The 19,566-nt window shown below is 42.7% G+C and overlaps 1 protein-coding gene across 1 annotated transcript in view; it reads left to right on the plus strand.

Moving 5' to 3' along the window:
* Window positions 1-19,566, plus strand: part of LOC110526785 (protein FAM193B) — a 37,742-nt gene that overhangs the window by 10,672 nt on the left and 7,504 nt on the right. The window contains exons 6-8 of the mRNA XM_090221233.1: window positions 1,870-2,059; window positions 10,348-10,584; window positions 13,001-13,237. Coding sequence (XP_090077359.1) covers window positions 1,870-2,059; window positions 10,348-10,584; window positions 13,001-13,237 — 664 coding nt within the window. The remainder of the gene's footprint in view (window positions 1-1,869; window positions 2,060-10,347; window positions 10,585-13,000; window positions 13,238-19,566) is intronic.

Consider the following 19,566-nt stretch of genomic DNA (forward strand, 5'->3'; position numbering starts at 1 on the left):
GGTGTGTTCAATAAAGACATGAAAACATATAATTGTTTGTGTTATTAGTTTAAGCAGACTGGGTTTGTCTATTGCTGTGACTTAAAATTTGATCTGATCTTCATCTATGACCAATTTATGCTGAAGTCCAGGTAATTCCAAAGGGTTCACATACTGTTTCTTGCCACTGTAGGTTCATCAAATGTATTTTGCTCGATTGCAAACAGATTGCTGATACTATTTAGCTGGTCAAATTGATAACCACTGACTAAATGTCAAACTCTAAGATGTGTTTGTTTGGGGAGTGTTGCCCTAATGCAGTGACATTTTATTAAATGAAGTCGTACATTTCACGCTAACATGCGAGGACACTAAATGATTTGCATGAGATACTGGAACACAGACATTATTTCAAACGGCCTCCCCTGGAATCTAGTGATGAGACATGGTTCTACCTGTCATCACTGCTCTAGAATCTAGTGATGAGACATGGTCGTGGTTCTACCTGTCATCACTGCTCTAGAATCTAGTGACGAGACATGGTCGTGGTTCTACCTGTCATCACTGCTCTAGAATCTAGTGACGAGACATGGTCGTGGTTCTACCTGTCATCACTGCTCTAGAATCTAGTGATGAGACATGGTCGTGGTTCTACCTGTCATCACTGCTCTAGAATCTAGTGACGAGACATGGTCGTGGTTCTACCTGTCATCACTGCTCTAGAATCTAGTGACGAGACATGGTCGTGGTTCTACCTGTCATCACTGCTCTAGAATCTAGTGACGAGACATGGTCGTGGTTCTACCTGTCATCACTGCTCTAGAATCTAGTGATGAGACATGGTCGTGGTTCTACCTGTCATCACTGCTCTAGAATCTAGTGATGAGACATGGTCGTGGTTCTACCTGTCATCACTGCTCTAGAATCTAGTGATGAGACATGGTCGTGGTTCTACCTGTCATCACTGCTCTAGAATCTAGTGATGAGACATGGTCGTGGTTCTACCTGTCATCACTGCTCTAGCTCTAGAATCTAGTGATGAGACATGGTCGTTGTTCTACCGGTCATCACTGCTCTAGAATCTAGTGACGAGACATGGTCGTGGTTCTACCTGTCATCACTGCTCTAGAATCTAGTGATGAGACATGGTTGTGGTTCTACCTGTCATCACTGCTCTAGAATCTAGTGATGAGACATGGTCGTGGTTCTACCTGTCATCACTGCTCTAGAATCTAGTGACGAGACATGGTCGTGGTTCTACCTGTCATCACTGCTCTAGAATCTAGTGATGAGACATGGTCGTGGTTCTACCGGTCATCACTGCTCTAGAATCTAGTGACGAGACATGGTCGTGGTTCTACCTGTCATCACTGCTCTAGAATCTAGTGATGAGACATGGTCGTGGTTCTACCGGTCATCACTGCTCTAGAATCTAGTGACGAGACATGGTCGTTGTTCTACCGGTCATCACTGCTCTAGAATCTAGTGATGAGACATGGTTGTGTTTCTACCTGTCATCACTGCTCTAGAATCTAGTGATGAGACACGGTCGTGGTTCTACCTGTCATCACTGCTCTAGAATCTAGTGATGAGACATGGTCGTGGTTCTACCTGTCATCACTGCTCTAGAATCTAGTGATGAGACATGGTCGTGGTTCTACCTGTCATCACTGTCTGCTGCTCTAGAATCTAGTGATGAGACATGGTCGTTGTTCTACCTGTCATCACTGCTCTAGAATCTAGTGACGAGACATGGTCGTGGTTCTACCTGTCATCTACCTGTCATCACTGCTGAATTCTTCTAAAAGTCACCTCACTAAGCATGGTTTCTGTCTTTATCTGTCTCTACATCTGACTATCTGTTCTCTGTATCCCATGTCCATGCTCCAGGGACCAGGCGTGTAAAGGACATAAGCTGTCTAACGGGGCGGGGGGGTTGTGTCACCCCCCTTCGGAGCTGGAGGAGGGAGAGGACGAGGACTCTAGTTCTGAGAGGAGCTCCTGTGCTTCCTCCTCAAACAACCAGAAGGATGGGAAGTACTGTGACTGCTGCTACTGTGAGTTCTTCGGACACAACGCGGTATGTATAGTAGTGATGGAGGAAAAATGCATACAGCTACCCCCTAATGACATCACAATACCCCCTAATGACATCACAATAACCCCTAATGACATCACAATACCCCATAATGACATCACAATACCAATAATGACAAATTCGAAAACAGGCTTTTAGTAAGTTTAGCAAATTTATTAAATAAACTCAGAAAACAAAAATAAAAAAAGAAACGTCCCCTCACTGTCAACTACGTTTATTTTCAGCAAACTTAACGTGTAAATATTTGTATGAACAAATGTGTCTCCTCAACTGAGACATAAACTGAACAAGTTCCACAGACTGTTCCATGTGACTGACAGAAATTGAATAATTTGTCCCTGAACAAAGGGTCGGTCAAAAGTAACAGTCAGTATCTGGTGTGGCCACCAGCTGCATTAAGTACTGCAGTGCATCTCCTCCTCATGGACTGCACCAGATTTGCCAGTTCTTGCTGTGAGATGTTACCCCACTCTTCCACCAAGGCACCTGCAAGTTCCCAGACATTTCTGGGGGGGAATGTCCCTAGCCCTCACCCTCCGATCCAACAGGTCCCAGACGTGCTCAATGGGATTGAGATCTGGGCTGTTCGCTGGCCATGGCAGAACACTGACATTCCTGTCTTGCAGGAAATCACGCACAGAACAAGCAGTATGGCTGGTGGCATTGTCATGCTGGAGGGTCATGTCAGGATGAGCCTGCAGGATACCACATGAGGGAAGAGGATGTCTTCCCTGTAACGCAGAGTGTTGAGATTATCTGCAATGACAACAAGCTCAGTCCGATGATGCTGTGACACACTGCCCCAGACCATGATGGACCCTCCACCTTAAAATCGATCCCGCTCCAGAGTACAGGCCACAGTATAACGCTCATTCCTTCGACGATAAACGCAAATCCGACCATCACCCCTGGTGAGATACAACCGCGACTCGTCAGTGAAGAGCACTTTATTGCCAGTCGTGTCTGGTCCAGCGACGGTGGGTTTGTGCCCATAGGTGACGTTATTGCCCTGGCCACATCTGCAGTCCTCATGCCTCCTTGCAGCATGCCTAAGGCACGTTCACACAGATGAGCAGGGACCCTGTGCATCTTTGTTTTGGTGTTTGTCAGAGTCAGTAGAAAGGCCTCTTTCGTGTCCTAAGTTTTCATAACTGTGACCTTAATTGCCTACCGTCTGTAAACTGTTAGTGTCTTAACGACCGTTCCACAGGTGCATGTTCATTAATTGTTTATGGTTCATTGAACAAGCATGGGAAACAGTGTTTAAACCCTTTACAATGAAGATCTGTGAAGTTATTTGAATTTTTACGAATTATCTTTGAAAGACAGGGTCCTGAAAAAAGGAATGTTTATTTTTTTTGCAGAGTTTCTAAAACCAGAAACATTATTTACATGAATATTCAGACTCTTTTCTATGAGACTTGTAATTGAGTTCAGGTGCATCCTGTTTCCATTGATCATCCTTCAGATGTTTCTACAACTTGATTGGAGTCCACCTGTGGTAAATTCAATTGATTGGACATGATTTGGAAAGGAACACAACTGTCTATATAAGGTCCCACAGTTGACCGAGCAAAAACCAAGCCATGAGGTCAAAGGAATTGTCCGTAGAGCTCTGAGACAGGATTGTGTCGAGGCACAGATCTGGGGAAGCGTGCCAAAACATTTCTGCAGCATTGATGGTCCCCAAGAACACAGTGGTCTCTATCATTCTGAAATGGAAGAAGTTTGGAAACACCACCGACTCTTCCTAGAGCTGGTCGCCCGGCCAAACTGCGCAATCGGGGGAGAAGGGCCTTGGTCAGGGAGGTGACAAAGAACCCGATGGTCACTCTGACAGAGTTCCAGAGTTCCTCTGTGGGGATGGGAGAACCTTCCAGAAGGACAACCATCTCTGCAGCACTCCATCAATTAGGCCTTCATGGTAGAGTGGCCAGACGGAATCCACTCTTCAGTAAAAGGCACATGACAGCCCACTTGGAGTTTGCCAAAAGGCACCTAAAGGACTCTCTGACCATGAGAAACCAGATTCTCTGGTCTGATGAAACCAAGATTTAACTTTTTGGCCTGAATGCAAAGCCTCACAGCTGGAGGAAACCTGGCACCACTACGGTGAAGCATGGTGGTGGCAGCATCATGTTGTGGGGATGTTTTTCAGTGGCAGGGACTAGGAGACTAGTCAGGATCGAGGGAAAGATGAGCGGAGCAAATTACAGAGATCCTTGATGAAAACCTGCTCCAGAGCGCTCAGGATCTCAGACTGGGGTGAAGGTTCACCTTCCAACAGGACAACGACACTAAGCACACAGACAAGTCTTGTGTAATAAAACATTTAACATTTCTTTGTCATTATGGGGTGTTGTGATGTCATGTTGGACTAGTAACCAGCAGGTAGCCTAGTGGTGAGAGCATTGGGCCAGTAACCAGCAGGTAACCTAGTGGTTAGAGCTTTGGGTCAGTAACCAGCAGGTAGCCTAGTGGTTAGAGTGTTGGACTAGTAACCAGCAGGTAGTCTAGTGGTTAGAGCGTTGGACCAGTAACCAGCAGGTAGCCTAGTGGTTAGAGCGTTGGACTAGTAACCAGCAGGTGGTTAGAGTGTTGGACTAGTAACCAGCAGGTAGTCTAGTGGTTAGAGCGTTGGACTAGTAACCAGCAGGTAGCCTAGTGGTTAGAGCGTTGGACTAGTAACCAGCAGGTAGCCTAGTGGATAGAGCGTTGGACCAGTAACCAGCAGGGTAGCCTAGTGGATAGAGCGTTGGACTAGTAACCAGCAGGGTAGCCTAGTGGATAGAGCGTTGGACCAGTAACCAGCAGGGTAGTCTAGTGGATAGAGCGTTGGACTAGTAACCAGCAGGGTAGCCTAGTGGATAGAGCGTTGGACTAGTAACCAGCAGGGTAGCCTAGTGGATAGAGCGTTGGACTAGTAACCAGCAGGGTAGCCTAGTGGATAGAGCGTTGGACTAGTAACCAGCAGGGTAGTCTAGTGGATAGAGCGTTGGACCAGTAACCAGCAGGTAGCCTAGTGGTTAGAGCGTTGGACTAGTAACCAGCAGGGTAGCCTAGTGGATAGAGCGTTGGACTAGTAACCAGCAGGGTAGCCTAGTGGATAGAGCGTTGGACTAGTTAACCGTAAGGTTGCAAGATCGAATCCCCGAGCTGACAAGGTACAAATCTGTCGTTCTGCCCCTGAACAAGGCAGTTAACCCACTGTTCCTAGACCAGTTAACCCACTGTTCCTAGACCAGTTAACCCACTGTTCCTTGGCCGTCATTGAAAATAAGAATGTGTTCTTAACTGACTTGCCTAGTTAAATAAAGGTTAACTCAAATAAAAAATGGACTAGAACTCATAGCTTCATTTTTTTCAAACTTTTAACAAAATATTTTCTCGAAATAAGCTTTGTACAATTAGCGGTCAAATACACTGCGTTTTATCTAATGAATTCAGGTCTTGGTAGATTTTACCTGAGGCTGAATATATGCTTTCCATAATCATAAGAACCTCTAATAATTTCATTATTTTATCAAAATAGTTGTACCTGCCTTTTATTGTTTGCAATATTCCCTGATCTGGCTTTCAGGTCTTCTATAAAAAATGATCTTTTGGTTAGAAATTTAACCTGAACCATGCATAATACACATTAACTAATGTAGCAGCCATTATAGTAAATGAACACCGGTCTCATAAACAATCGCTCAGGAACAAGCCCACGTGTTAGTGAGTAGCCAGCTAATATTTAGACTTCAAGTTCAGCCAACTTGGATCAAGGTATAATTTGATAAGCTCTGGAATACAGCTAAAAAGGCAAAAGAGTTGAATTAGGAACACGACCTCCTGTCCGTCTCCAACTGTTGGAACAGCATGCTAGCCTGTCCACGTTGTTCACGTGTTGAAATCAAAGTATTGAATGAGAGAATGAATGAGAACGAGACGCCAATTCTTTATATAATAGTTTTATGCTTATTGAAAAAAATATGTTTTAAAACCGAATAAACAGCTAGTATAACCTTTTATTTGATTAAAATGCTGACAGCGGTACGTGGTCCCCGTAATGCGCGCGCGATAAACGGAGCATTTAATTTTCCAGAATGAAAGTTCATCCGTACATCCGTTTTAGTAGTCTGCTAATCTGAGGAGGTGAAACATAAACAGGGAAGTTAACCTTTCCATCGGTACTCTATTAGAGACAGGGTACCGTAATGCTCACTGGACAAACGGAGCATTTCATTTTCCTGAATGAAAGTTCAATCGTACATCCGTTTTAGTAGTCTGCTCTGCCCGAAATCTGAGGAGGTGAAAACAACAACCTTTCCAACCACCTTGTTTTAACTTCTCTATTACAGTATGTATCCATGTGTTAGTGTCCTTATGACCCTTAATGTTGGACCAAACCTCAAATAGAAATATCGAGTTGAACCCGTTTTGTCAGAGAGGAAAGAAGTGATCATCTTTGTTGTTGTTGTTGTTGTGAGGTGGGGCTTGGGAGAAAGAGAAGAAGTCAGAGGTTTCACTCTCACCAAGGTCTGTCTGGCCCAGTGGCCCCATTATGACACAACAATGGAAGAGAAGAAGAACGGCAAATTCTAGCACACAACAATAATGCTAATAATAAGAGTGTCTGGTTAATCAATAGGGTCAAAGGAATTAGTTTACGTGCGATGTCCCCTCCTCTTGGTGAAACGTGTTCTATGGTTTACGAAGCGCAGGGAGGAAGGTGAGCCATGGTTGGCTTCGATGGTCTGTGTTTTGATTTCTAATAGCAGCCTTGTGTTCTGCGATGTGGAGTTTCGACCAATAGAAGCAGCCTTGTGTTCTGCGATGTGGAGTTTCGACCAATAGAAGCAGCCTTGTGTTCTGCGATGTGGAGTTTCGACCAATAGAAGCAGCCTTGTGTTCTGCGATGCGGAGTTTCGACCAATAGAAGCAGCCCTGCATATGCAGTTGAGCATGTACATGCCATTTGTGGTGTACTTAGCTAGCTAGCTAATTAGCTTAACATACCTTTCTGGCACCTCATTGAAGACACTCTCATTTGAAATTTGATCTCTCCATCCGTGATGAGGTGACAAGACGATTGTAAAGTAGTGGTAATCCCAGAGAATACTGTCAGTTCAACGTAATGACAACTAGCTAGCTAAATCAGACAACAAGCAACATGGCTATTTATCTGAGAAGTCAGCTTCAACTAGAAAAAGACTGGGTGGGTTAAGATGACAGGAGCCCAATCCCCTGAGCACTCGGTCACACCCCCTCAAAGATGAAAAGCAGTGGATTGGTGTAACTGTGTTGGTAGGTAATTCATATACACCTATCCAATGCTTTTCCATCTGTGAGGGGAGTGGCCAGGGCTCAAAATGACATTATGAGCAAGTTTTTAGAATAGCATATCAGTTGCGTTTCTACCTAAAATCTAGATCATTCTGAACTGCTGAAATTACTGCAATACTGTTCATATGTTGTGTTCACTTTTCATGTCATTATGACCAGCTGATAGGCCTACCTACTGATCAATAGGCCTACCCACTGATCAATAGGCCTACCTACTGATCAATAGGCCTACCCACTGATCAATAGGCCTACCCACTGATCAATGGGCCTACACACTGATCAATGGGCCTACACACCGATCAATGGGCCTAAACACTGATCAATGGGCCTACACACCGATCAATGGGCCTACACACCGATCAATAGGCCTACCTGTAGACAAAATAAAAATAGTTGATTGTGAATGACAACTTTATCTTACTACATTACTAGCTAGCTAATTATTCTGTCTAAACCAGCCAAACGTCATTGATTTATAGCATGTTATCTTGAGTGTCGGCTGCGACACTCTCTCAGGGAAGTTTGAGCTTGCGTTTTCACATTGAGCATGCTAAATAATTACTATAATGAAAATGGTTTTAAAGTATCCAAAACAACCAAAATCACAATTTCCACAAAAATATTATTGCTTTTACCTCCAACAATGAGTCAGTCATCTGACAGGCTCTCGTAGACAGCCTCACGGCCAATATGTTTGGGACATCGAGTCGCAATAAAATCAGGGTCTCGAATCACAATAAAACCAGTCTCGAATCGCAATAAAATCACGGTCTCGAATCACAATAAAATCACAGTCTCTAATCACAATAAAATCACAGTCTCGAATCGCAATAAAATCAGTCTCTAATCACAATAAAATCACGGTCTCGAATCACAATAAAATCAGTCTCTAATCACAATAAAATCACGGTCTCGAATCGCAATAAAATCACAGTCTCTAATCACAATAAAATCACAGTCTCTAATCACAATAAAATCACAGTCTCGAATCACAATAAAATCACAGTCTCTAATCACAATAAAACCACAGTCTCGAATCGCAATAAAACCACAGTCTCTAATCACAATAAAACCACAGTCTCTAATCACAATAAAACCACAGTCTCTAATCACAATAAAACCACAGTCTCTAATCACAATAAAACCACAGTCTCTAATCACAATAAAACCACAGTCTCTAATCACAATAAAACCACAGTCTCTAATCACAATAAAACCACAGTCTCTAATCACAATAAAACCACAGTCTCGAATCGCAATAAAATCACAGTCTCGAATCACAATAAAATCAGTCTCTAATCACAATAAAATCACAGTCTCTAATCACAATAAAATCAGTCTCTAATCACAATAAAATCACAGTCTCGAATCACAATAAAATCACAGTCTCGAATCACAATAAAATCAGTCTCTAATCACAATAAAATCACAGTCTCTAATCACAATAAAATCAGTCTCTAATCACAATAAAATCACAGTCTCTAATCACAATAAAATCAGTCTCTAATCACAATAAAATCAGTCTCTAATCACAATAAAATCACAGTCTCGAATCACAATAAAAATCAGTCTCTAATCACAATAAAATCAGTCTCTAATCACAATAAAATCACAGTCTCTAATCACAATAAAATCACAGTCTCTAATCACAATAAAATCAGTCTCTAATCACAATAAAATCACAGTCTCGAATCACAATAAAATCAGTCTCGAATCACAATAAAATCAGTCTCGAATCACAATAAAATCACAGTCTCGAATCACAATAAAATCACAGTCTCTAATCACAATAAAATCAGTCTCTAATCACAATAAAATCAGTCTCTAATCACAATAAAATCACAGTCTCGAATCACAATAAAATCAGTCTCTAATCACAATAAAATCAGTCTCTAATCACAATAAAATCAGTCTCTAATCACAATAAAATCACAGTCTCGAATCACAATAAAATCAGTCTCGAATCACAATAAAATCAGTCTCTAATCACAATAAAATCACAGTCTCGAATCACAATAAAATCAGTCTCTAATCACAATAAAATCAGTCTCTAATCACAATAAAATCAGTCTCTAATCACAATAAAATCACAGTCTCGAATCACAATAAAATCACAGTCTCGAATCACAATAAAATCAGTCTCTAATCACAATAAAATCACAGTCTCTAATCACAATAAAATCACAGTCTCTAATCACAATAAAATCACGGTCTCGAATCGCAATAAAATCACAGTCTCGAATCACAATAAAATCAGGGTCTCGAATCGCAATAAAATCACAGTCTCAAATCGCAATAAAATCACAGTCTCAAATCGCAATACATATAGAATTGTGAGGTCCCTGGCAATTCTCATTCCTAATTCATAGTATGGCACACTTAGTCATTTATTGAAATAGCATTAAAAGCATGAACAGTATAAACAGTGAGTGACAAAAGTAAGTTCTTTGGACACAGAGCGGTCCGTCTCTTTAGTAATGGATTGTGATTGAATGTATGGAGCACTTGTTAAATGTGCCATCCGGTGACCTTCGGGCGGTCCAACAGTCTTAACCCGCTGCCTGTGTTGCACGTGTACGATGTACCACTGCCAGCATGGGTTGGAATCCAACCCTCTGCTCTTTCAACACTCTCTCTCTCCTACCTTTCATCTTGGTCTCTCTCTCTAGCCAATAAACATACAACAACAAAAATATTATGGCTCGGGTTTCAATCCACAAAGATGCTCTCCTCCCTTCTGCCATCCTTTCTCTACATCTGAGATGGCTGGATAGGTGTACTCTCCAACTAGTTTCTGCCATGTTACTGTCACCTATCCAACCTTTACAGATGTCTAAAGGGGAGTGAACAAGGGCAAAGGAAGACAGAAAGATATTGAAATGAAACGCATCCTATTAAATAAGGGTTATCTCTCCTCTGATCATATCCTGTCCTCCCTCTAGCCCCCGGCGGCTCCGACCAGCCGTAACTACACAGAGATCCGAGAGAAGCTCCGGTCCCGGCTGACGCGTCGTAAGGAGGAGTGTCTTCCCCAGAGACGGGACTCTGACCCGGCCGTGTCCACCTCCATCGACCACCGAGACGTGGACGAGCTGCTGGACTTCATCAACTCCTCAGAGCACAAACCAGCCAACAGCGCTAAGGCTGCCAAGCGGGCGCGCCATAAACAGAAGAAGAAGGTGATGTCACATGACGTGGTGGGAATAGTCACCAATACAGATCAGTTAATACATCTTAAAGTATTGGTGTTTGTTTGGGACGTCTACATGTGGATGTACTTCATATTTGTAGTAATCGCCTGTTTCTGTTACGTGAGGCAGCTTGGTCTCCCGAGTGGCTCAGAGGTCTAAGGCATCTCAGTGCTAGAGGCGTCACTACAGACCCTGGTTCAGAGGTCTAAGGCATCTCAGTGCTAGAGGCGTCACTACAGACCCTGGTTCAGAGGTCTAAGGCATCTCAGTGCTAGAGGCGTCACTACAGACCCTGGTTCAGAGGTCTAAGGCATCTCAGTGCTAGAGGCGTCACTACAGACCCTGGTTCAGAGGTCTAAGGCATCTCAGTGCTAGAGGCGTCACTACAGACCCTGGTTCAGAGGTCTAAGGCATCTCAGTGCTAGAGGCGTCACTATTCACTACTCATCTGTCTGACGGTCTAACCATCTGTCTGTCTGACCGTCTGTCTGACCGTTTAACCATCTGTCTGTCTGTCTGTCTAACCGTCTGTCTGACTGTCTAACCGTCTGTCTGACTGTCTAACCGTCTGTCTGACTGTCTAACCGTCTGTCTGACTGTCTAACCGTCTGTCTGACTGTCTAACCGTCTGTCTGACTGTCTAACCGTCTGTCTGACTGTCTAACCGTCTGTCTGACTGTCTAACCGTCTGTCTGACTGACTGTCTGACTGTGTGTCTGACTGTCTGACCGTCTGTCTGTCTGTCTGTCTAACCGTCTGTCTGACTGTCTAACCGTCTGTCTGACTGTCTAACCGTCTGTCTGACTGTCTAACCGTCTGTCTGACTGTCTAACCGTCTGTCTGACTGTCTGTCTGACTGTCTGTCTGACTGTCTGACTGTCTGTCTGACTGTCTGACCGTCTGTCTGACTGTCTGACCGTCTGTCTGACTGTCTGACCGTCTGTCTGACTGTCTGACTGTCTGACCATCTGTCTGACTGTCTGACCGTCTGTCTGACCGTCACACCGTCTGTCTGACCGTCACACCGTCTGTCTGACTGTCTAACCGTCTGTCTAACCGTCTGTCTGACTGTCTAACCGTCTGTCTGACTGTCTAACCTTCTGTCTGACTGTCTAACCGTCTGTCTATCTCTGTATGTCTGTCTGATTGTCTAACCGTCTGTCTATCTCTGTATGTCTGTCTGACTGTCTAACCGTCTGTCTGTCTCTGTCTGATTGTCTAACCGTCTGTCTGACTGTCTGTCTGACCGTCTATCTGACTGTCTGACCGTCTGTCTGACCGTCACACCGTCTGTCTGACCGTCACACCGTCTGTCTGACCGTCACACCGTCTGTCTGACTGTCTAACCGCCTCTAACCGTCACTATTCACTACTCATCTGTCTGACGGTCTAACCATCTGTCTGTCTGACCGTCTGTCTGACCGTTTAACCATCTGTCTGTCTGTCTGTCTAACCGTCTGTCTGACTGTCTAACCGTCTGTCTGACTGTCTAACCGTCTGTCTGACTGTCTAACCGTCTGTCTGACTGTCTAACCGTCTGTCTGACTGTCTAACCGTCTGTCTGACTGACTGTCTGACTGTGTGTCTGACTGTCTGACCGTCTGTCTGTCTGTCTGTCTAACCGTCTGTCTGACTGTCTAACCGTCTGTCTGACTGTCTAACCGTCTGTCTGACTGTCTAACCGTCTGTCTGACTGTCTAACCGTCTGTCTGACTGTCTGTCTGACTGTCTGTCTGACTGTCTGACTGTCTGTCTGACTGTCTGACCGTCTGTCTGACTGTCTGACTGTCTGTCTGACTGTCTGACCGTCTGTCTGACTGTCTGACCGTCTGTCTGACTGTCTGACCGTCTGTCTGACTGTCTGACTGTCTGACCATCTGTCTGACTGTCTGACCGTCTGTCTGACCGTCACACCGTCTGTCTGACCGTCACACCGTCTGTCTGACTGTCTAACCGTCTGTCTAACCGTCTGTCTGACTGTCTAACCGTCTGTCTGACTGTCTAACCTTCTGTCTGACTGTCTAACCGTCTGTCTATCTCTGTATGTCTGTCTGATTGTCTAACCGTCTGTCTATCTCTGTATGTCTGTCTGACTGTCTAACCGTCTGTCTGTCTCTGTCTGATTGTCTAACCGTCTGTCTGACTGTCTGTCTGACCGTCTATCTGACTGTCTGACCGTCTGTCTGACCGTCACACCGTCTGTCTGACCGTCACACCGTCTGTCTGACCGTCACACCGTCTGTCTGACTGTCTAACCGCCTGTCTAACCGTCTGTCTGACTTTCTAACCGTCTGTCTGACTGTCTAACCGTATGTCTGACTGTCTAACCGTATGTCTGACTGTCTAACCGTATGTCTGACTGTCTGACCGTGTCCGTCTGACCGTCTTCCTCTCCCCACCTCAGGAGAAGCAGACCCAGGCGGGTAGTGGTGATGGTGAGGGAGCTGGTAGCGACCCCCCCTCCACCCCTCCAGAGCCCAGTGAGGACCCAGACCACCTCAGCCTGGAGGAGGAGGAGGAGGATGTGGAGTACGGTGAGGGCCCGGAGGCTAGTCGGCTGCTGGAGTGGCCCCAGCTGGAACTAGAGAGGGTCAACTCCTTCCTGACTTCTCGGCTAGAGGAGATCAAGAACACCATCAAGGTAAGGATATCTGAGTCCCTAAGGGTAGGCACCCTATTCCCTAAATTATGCACTGTTGACCGTTGACCAGGGCCCATGGTAGTGCACTATATAGGAAATAGGGTGCCATTTGGGAGTCGCATGATCACTGTCCATATGTAGGGCACTGTGAAATAGGGCACTGTGAAATAGGGCGCTGTGAAATAGGCGTAGGGCACTATGAAATAGGGCGCTGTGAAATAGGGCGCTGTGAAATAGGCGTAGGGCACTGTGAAATAGGCGTAGGGCGCTGTGAAATAGGGCGCTGTGAAATAGGCGTAGGGCACTGTGAAATAGGGCACTGTGAAATAGGCGTAGGGCACTGTGAAATAGGCGTAGGGCGCTGTGAAATAGGGCGCTGTGAAATAGGGCGCTGTGAAATAGGCGTAGGGCACTGTGAAATAGGCGTAGGGCACTGTGAAATAGGCGTAGGGCGCTGTGAAATAGGGCGCTGTGAAATAGGCGTAGGGCACTGTGAAATAGGGCGCTGTGAAATAGGGCGCTGTGAAATAGGCGTAGGGCACTGTGAAATAGGGCGCTGTGAAATAGGGCGCTGTGAAATAGGCGTAGGGCGCTGTGAAATAGGCGTAGGGCACTGTGAAATAGGCGTAGGGCACTGTGAAATAGGCGTAGGGCACTGTGAAATAGGCGTAGGGCGCTGTGAAATAAGGCACTGTGAAATAGGCGTAGGGCACTGTGAAATAGGCGTAGGGCACTGTGAAATAGGCGTAGGGCACTGTGAAATAGGGCACTGTGAAATAGGCGTAGGGCACTGTGAAATAGGGCACTGTGAAATAGGGCACTGTGAAATAGGCGTAGGGCTCTGTGAAATAGGCGTAGGGCACTGTGAAATAGGCGTAGGGGGTTGTGAAGTACTGTTATAGCCTCTCTACTGTATATAGCCTCTCTACTGTATATAGCCTCTATTGTATTTAGCCTCTACTGTATATAGCCTCTCTACTGTATATAGCCTCTCTACTGTATATAGCCTCTCTACTGTATATAGCCTCTCTACTGTAAATAGCCTCTCTACTGTATGTAGCCTCTCTACTGTATGTAGCCTCTCTACTGTATGTAGCCTCTCTACTGTATGTAGCCTCTCTACTGTATGTAGCCTCTCTACTGTATGTAGCCTCTCTACTGTATGTAGCCTCTACTGTATGTAGCCTCTACTGTATGTAGCCTCTCTACTGTATGTAGCCTCTACTGTATATAGCCTCTACTGTATATAGCCTCTCTACTCTATATAGCCTCTCTACTCTATATAGCCTCTCTACTGTATATAGTCACTTTAACCATATCTACATGTACACACTACCTCAATCAGCCGGACTAACAGGTGTCTGTCTGTATGTAGCCTCTCATACTACCTAGATCTACTGTTTTTTAAATCAACGTAAACCTATGCAACATTAACCTATTTAAAAACAGTTCTGTAGTGAGTTTTGTGCAGTAGGGTCAGTACATTATCCCTGCATATTGGCTATGCTCAGTACATTATCCCTGCATATTGGCTATGCTCAGTACATTATCCCTGCATATTGGCTATGCTCCGTACATTATCCCTGCATATTGGCTATGCTCTGTACATTATCCCTGCATATTGGCTATGCTCAGTACATTATCCCTGCATATTGGCTATGCTCAGTACATTATCCCTGCATATTGGCTATGCTCAGTACATTATCCCTGCATATTGGCTATGCTCAGTAGGCTATAGGCTCAGTACATTATCCCTGCATATTGGCTATGCTCAGTAGGCTATAGGCTCAGTACATTATCCCTGCATATTGGCTATGCTCAGTAGGCTATAGGCTCAGTACATTATCCCTGCATATTGGCTATGCTCAGTAGGCTGTAGGCTCAGTACATTATCCCTGCATATTGGCTATGCTCAGTAGGCTGTAGGCTCCGTACATTATCCCTGCATATTGGCTATGCTCAGTAGGCTATAGGCCCAGTACATTATCACTGCATATTGGCTATGCTCAGTAGGCTATAGGCTCAGTACATTATCCCTGCATATTGGCTATGCTCAGTAGGTTATAGGCCCAGTACATTATCACTGCATATTGGCTATGCTCAGTAGGCTATAGGCTCAGTACATTATCCCTGCATATTGGCTATGCTCAGTAGGCTTTAGGCTCAGTACATTATCCCTGCATATTGGCTATGCTCAGTAGGCTATAGGCTCAGTACATTATCCCTGCATATTGGCTATGCTCAGCAGGCTTTAGGCTCAGTACATTATCACTGCATATTGGCTATGCTCAGTAGGCTATAGGCTCGGTACATTATCACTGCATATTGGCTATGCTCAGTAGGCTATAGGCTCAGTACATTATCACTGCATATTGGCTATGCTCAGTAGGCTATAGGCCCAATACATTATCCCTGCATATTGGCTATACTCAGTAGGCTATAGACCCAGTACATTACATTATCACTGCATATTGGCTATGCTCAGTAGGCTATAGACCCAGTATATTACATTATCACTGCATATTGGCTATGCTCAGTAGGCTATAGACCCAGTACATTACATTATCACTGCATATTGGCTATGCTCAGTATGCTCAGTAGGCCCAATAATTACATTATCCCTGCATATTGGCTATGCTCAGTAGGCTATAGGCCCAGTACATTATCACTGCATATTGGCTATGCTCAGTAGGCTATAGGCCCAGTACATTATCACTGCATATTGGCTATGCTCAGTAGGCCATAGACCCAGTACATTATCACTGCATATTGGCTATGCTCAGTAGGCTATAGGCCCAGTACATTATCACTGCATATTGGCTATGCTCAGTAGGCCATAGACCCAGTACATTATCACTGCATATTGGCTATGCTCAGTAGGCTATAGGCCCAGTACATTATCACTGCATATTGGCTATGCTCAGTAGGCTATAGGCCCAGTACATTATCACTGCATATTGGCTATGCTCAGTAGGCTATATACCCAATACATTATCACTGTATATTGGCTCTGCTCAGTAGGCTATAGGCCCAGTACATTATCACTGCATATTGGCTATGCTCAGTAGGCCATAGACCCAGTACATTACATTATCACTGCATATAGGCTATGCTCAGTAGGCTATAGGCCCAGTACATTATCCCTGCATATTGGCTATGCTCAGTAGGCCATAGGCCCAGTACATTATCACTGCATATTGGCTATGCTCAGTAGGCTATAGGCCCAGTACATTATCCCTGCATATTGGCTATGCTCAGTAGGCCATAGACCCAGTACATTACATTATCCCTGTCCCTCCGCTGAGGAAAGGGGACACCGTCCCTCCGCTGGGGAAAGGGGACACTGTCCCTCCACTGAGGAAAGGGGACACTGTCCCTCCACTGAGGAAAGGGGACACCGTCCCTCTGCTAAGGAAAGGGGACACCGTCCCTCTGCTGAGGAAAGGGGACACCATCCCTCCGCTGAGGAAAGGGTTACACCGTTCCAGCTGATGGTGTAACCTCAAGTCCCACTGCATTATTTCTGCCTGTTGGTTTATTAAACTGGCAGTTTAAATGTTGGTTTATTAAACTGGCAGTTTAGCTGTTTTAAATGTTGGTTTATTAAACTGGCAGTTTAGCAGTTTAAATGTTGGTTTATTAAACTGGCAGTTTAGCTGTTTTAAATGTTGGTTTATTAAACTGGCAGTTTAGCAGTTTAAATGTTGGTTTATTAAACTGGCAGTTTAGCAGTTTAAATGTTGGTTTATTAAACTGGCAGTTTAAATGTTGGTTTATTAAACTGGCAGTTTAAATGTTGGTTTATTAAACTGGCAGTTTAGCAGTTTAAATGTTGGTTTATTAAACTGGCAGTTTAGCAGTTTAAATGTTATTTATTAAACTGGCAGTTTAGCAGTTTAAATGTTGGTTTATTAAACTGGCAGTTTAGCAGTTTAAATGTTGGTTTATTAAACTGGCAGTTTAAATGTTGGTTTATTAAACTGGCAGTTTAAATGTTGGTTTATTAAACTGGCAGTTTAGCAGTTTAAATGTTGGTTTATTAAACTGGCAGTTTAGCAGTTTAAATGTTGGTTTATTAAACTGGCAGTTTAAATGTTGGTTTATTAAACTGGCAGTTTAGCAGTTTAAATGTTGGTTTATTAAACTGGCAGTTTAGCAGTTTAAATGTTGGTTTATTAAACTGGCAGTTTAAATGTTGGTTTATTAAACTGGCAGTTTAGCAGTTTAAATGTTGGTTTATTAAACTGGCAGTTTAAATGTTGGTTTATTAAACTGGCAGTTTAGCAGTTTAAATGTTGGTTTATTAAACTGGCAGTTTAGCAGTTTAAATGTAGTTTATTAAACTGGCAGTTTAGCAGTTTAAATGTTGGTTTATTAAACTGCCAGTTTAAATGTTGGTTTATTAAACTGCCAGTTTAAATGTTGGTTTATTAAACTGGCAGTTTAGCAGTTTAAATGTTGGTTTATTAAACTGGCAGTTTAGCAGTTTAAATGTTGGTTTATTAAACTGGCAGTTTAAATGTTGGTTTATTAAACTGGCAGTTTAGCAGTTTAAATGTTGGTTTATTAAACTGCCAGTTTTAAATGTTGGTTTATTAAACTGACAGTTTAGCAGTTTAAATGTTGGTTTATTAAACTGGCAGTTTAGCAGTTTAAATGTTGGTTTATTAAACTGCCAGTTTTAAATGTTGGTTTATTAAACTGGCAGTTTAGCAGTTTAAATGTTGGTTTATTAAACTGCCAGTTTAAATGTTGGTTTATTAAACTGGCAGTTTAAATGTTGGTTTATTAAACTGGCAGTTTAGCAGTTTTAAATGTTGGTTTATTAAACTGGCAGTTTAGCAGTTTAAATGTTGGTTTATTAAACTGGCAGTTTAAATGTTGGTTTATTAAACTGGCAGTTTAAATGTTGGTTTATTAAACTGGCAGTTTAAATGTTGGTTTATTAAACTGGCAGTTTAAATGTTGGTTTATTAAACTGGCAGTTTAGCAGTTTTAAATGTTGGTTCATTAAACTGGCAGTTTAAGTGTTGGTTTATTAAACTGGCAGTTTAGCAGTTTAAATGTTGGTTCATTAAACTGGCAGTTTAAATGTTGGTTTATTAAACTGACAGTTTAGCAGTTTAAATGTTGGTTTATTAAACTGGCAGTTTAGCAGTTTAAATGTTGGTTTATTAAACTGCCAGTTTTAAATGTTGGTTTATTAAACTGGCAGTTTAGCAGTTTAAATGTTGGTTTATTAAACTGCCAGTTTAAATGTTGGTTTATTAAACTGGCAGTTTAAATGTTGGTTTATTAAACTGGCAGTTTAGCAGTTTTAAATGTTGGTTTATTAAACTGGCAGTTTAGCAGTTTAAATGTTGGTTTATTAAACTGGCAGTTTAAATGTTGGTTTATTAAACTGGCAGTTTAAATGTTGGTTTATTAAACTGGCAGTTTAAATGTTGGTTTATTAAACTGGCAGTTTAGCAGTTTTAAATGTTGGTTCATTAAACTGGCAGTTTAAGTGTTGGTTTATTAAACTGGCAGTTTAGCAGTTTAAATGTTGGTTCATTAAACTGGCAGTTTAAGTGTTGGTTTATTAAACTGGCAGTTTAGCAGTTTAAATGTTGGTTTATTAAACTGGCAGTTTAGCAGTTTTAAATGTTGGTTTATTAAACTGGCAGTTTAAATGTTGGTTTATTAAACTGGCAGTTTAGCAGTTTTAAATGTTGGTTCATTAAACTGGCAGTTTAAGTGTTAGTTTATTAAACTGGGAGTTTAGCAGTTTAAATGTTGGTTTATTAAACTGGCAGTTTAGCAGTTTTAAATGTTGGTTTATTAAACTGGCAGTTTAAATGTTGGTTTATTAAACTGGCAGTTTAGCAGTTTAAATGTTGGGTCATTAAACTGGCAGTTTAAATGTTGGTTTATTAAACTGGCAGTTTAGCAGTTTAAATGTTGGTTTATTAAACCGGCAGTTTAAATGTTGGTTTTATTAAACTGGCAGTTTAAATGTTGGTTTATTAAACTGGCAGTTTAGCTGTTTTAAATGTTGGTTTATTAAACTGGCAGTTTAAATGTTGGTTTATTAAACTGGCAGTTTAAATGTTGGTTTATTAAACTGGCAGTTTAAATGTTGGTTTATTAAACTGGCAGTTTAAATGTTGGTTTATTAAACTGGCAGTTTAAATGTTGGTTTATTAAATTGGCAGTTTAAATGTTGGTTTATTAAACTTGCAGTTTAGCAGTTTAAATGTTGGTTTATTAAACCGTCAGTTTAAATGTTGGTTTATTAAACTGGCAGTTTAGCAGTTTAAATGTTGTTTTATTAAACTGGCAGTTTAGCA

Source organism: Oncorhynchus mykiss, chromosome 25 (assembly GCF_057628025.1).
Source record: "Oncorhynchus mykiss isolate SJ-2025 chromosome 25, ASM5762802v1, whole genome shotgun sequence".
In the NCBI taxonomy this organism is placed as follows: domain Eukaryota; kingdom Metazoa; phylum Chordata; class Actinopteri; order Salmoniformes; family Salmonidae; genus Oncorhynchus; species Oncorhynchus mykiss.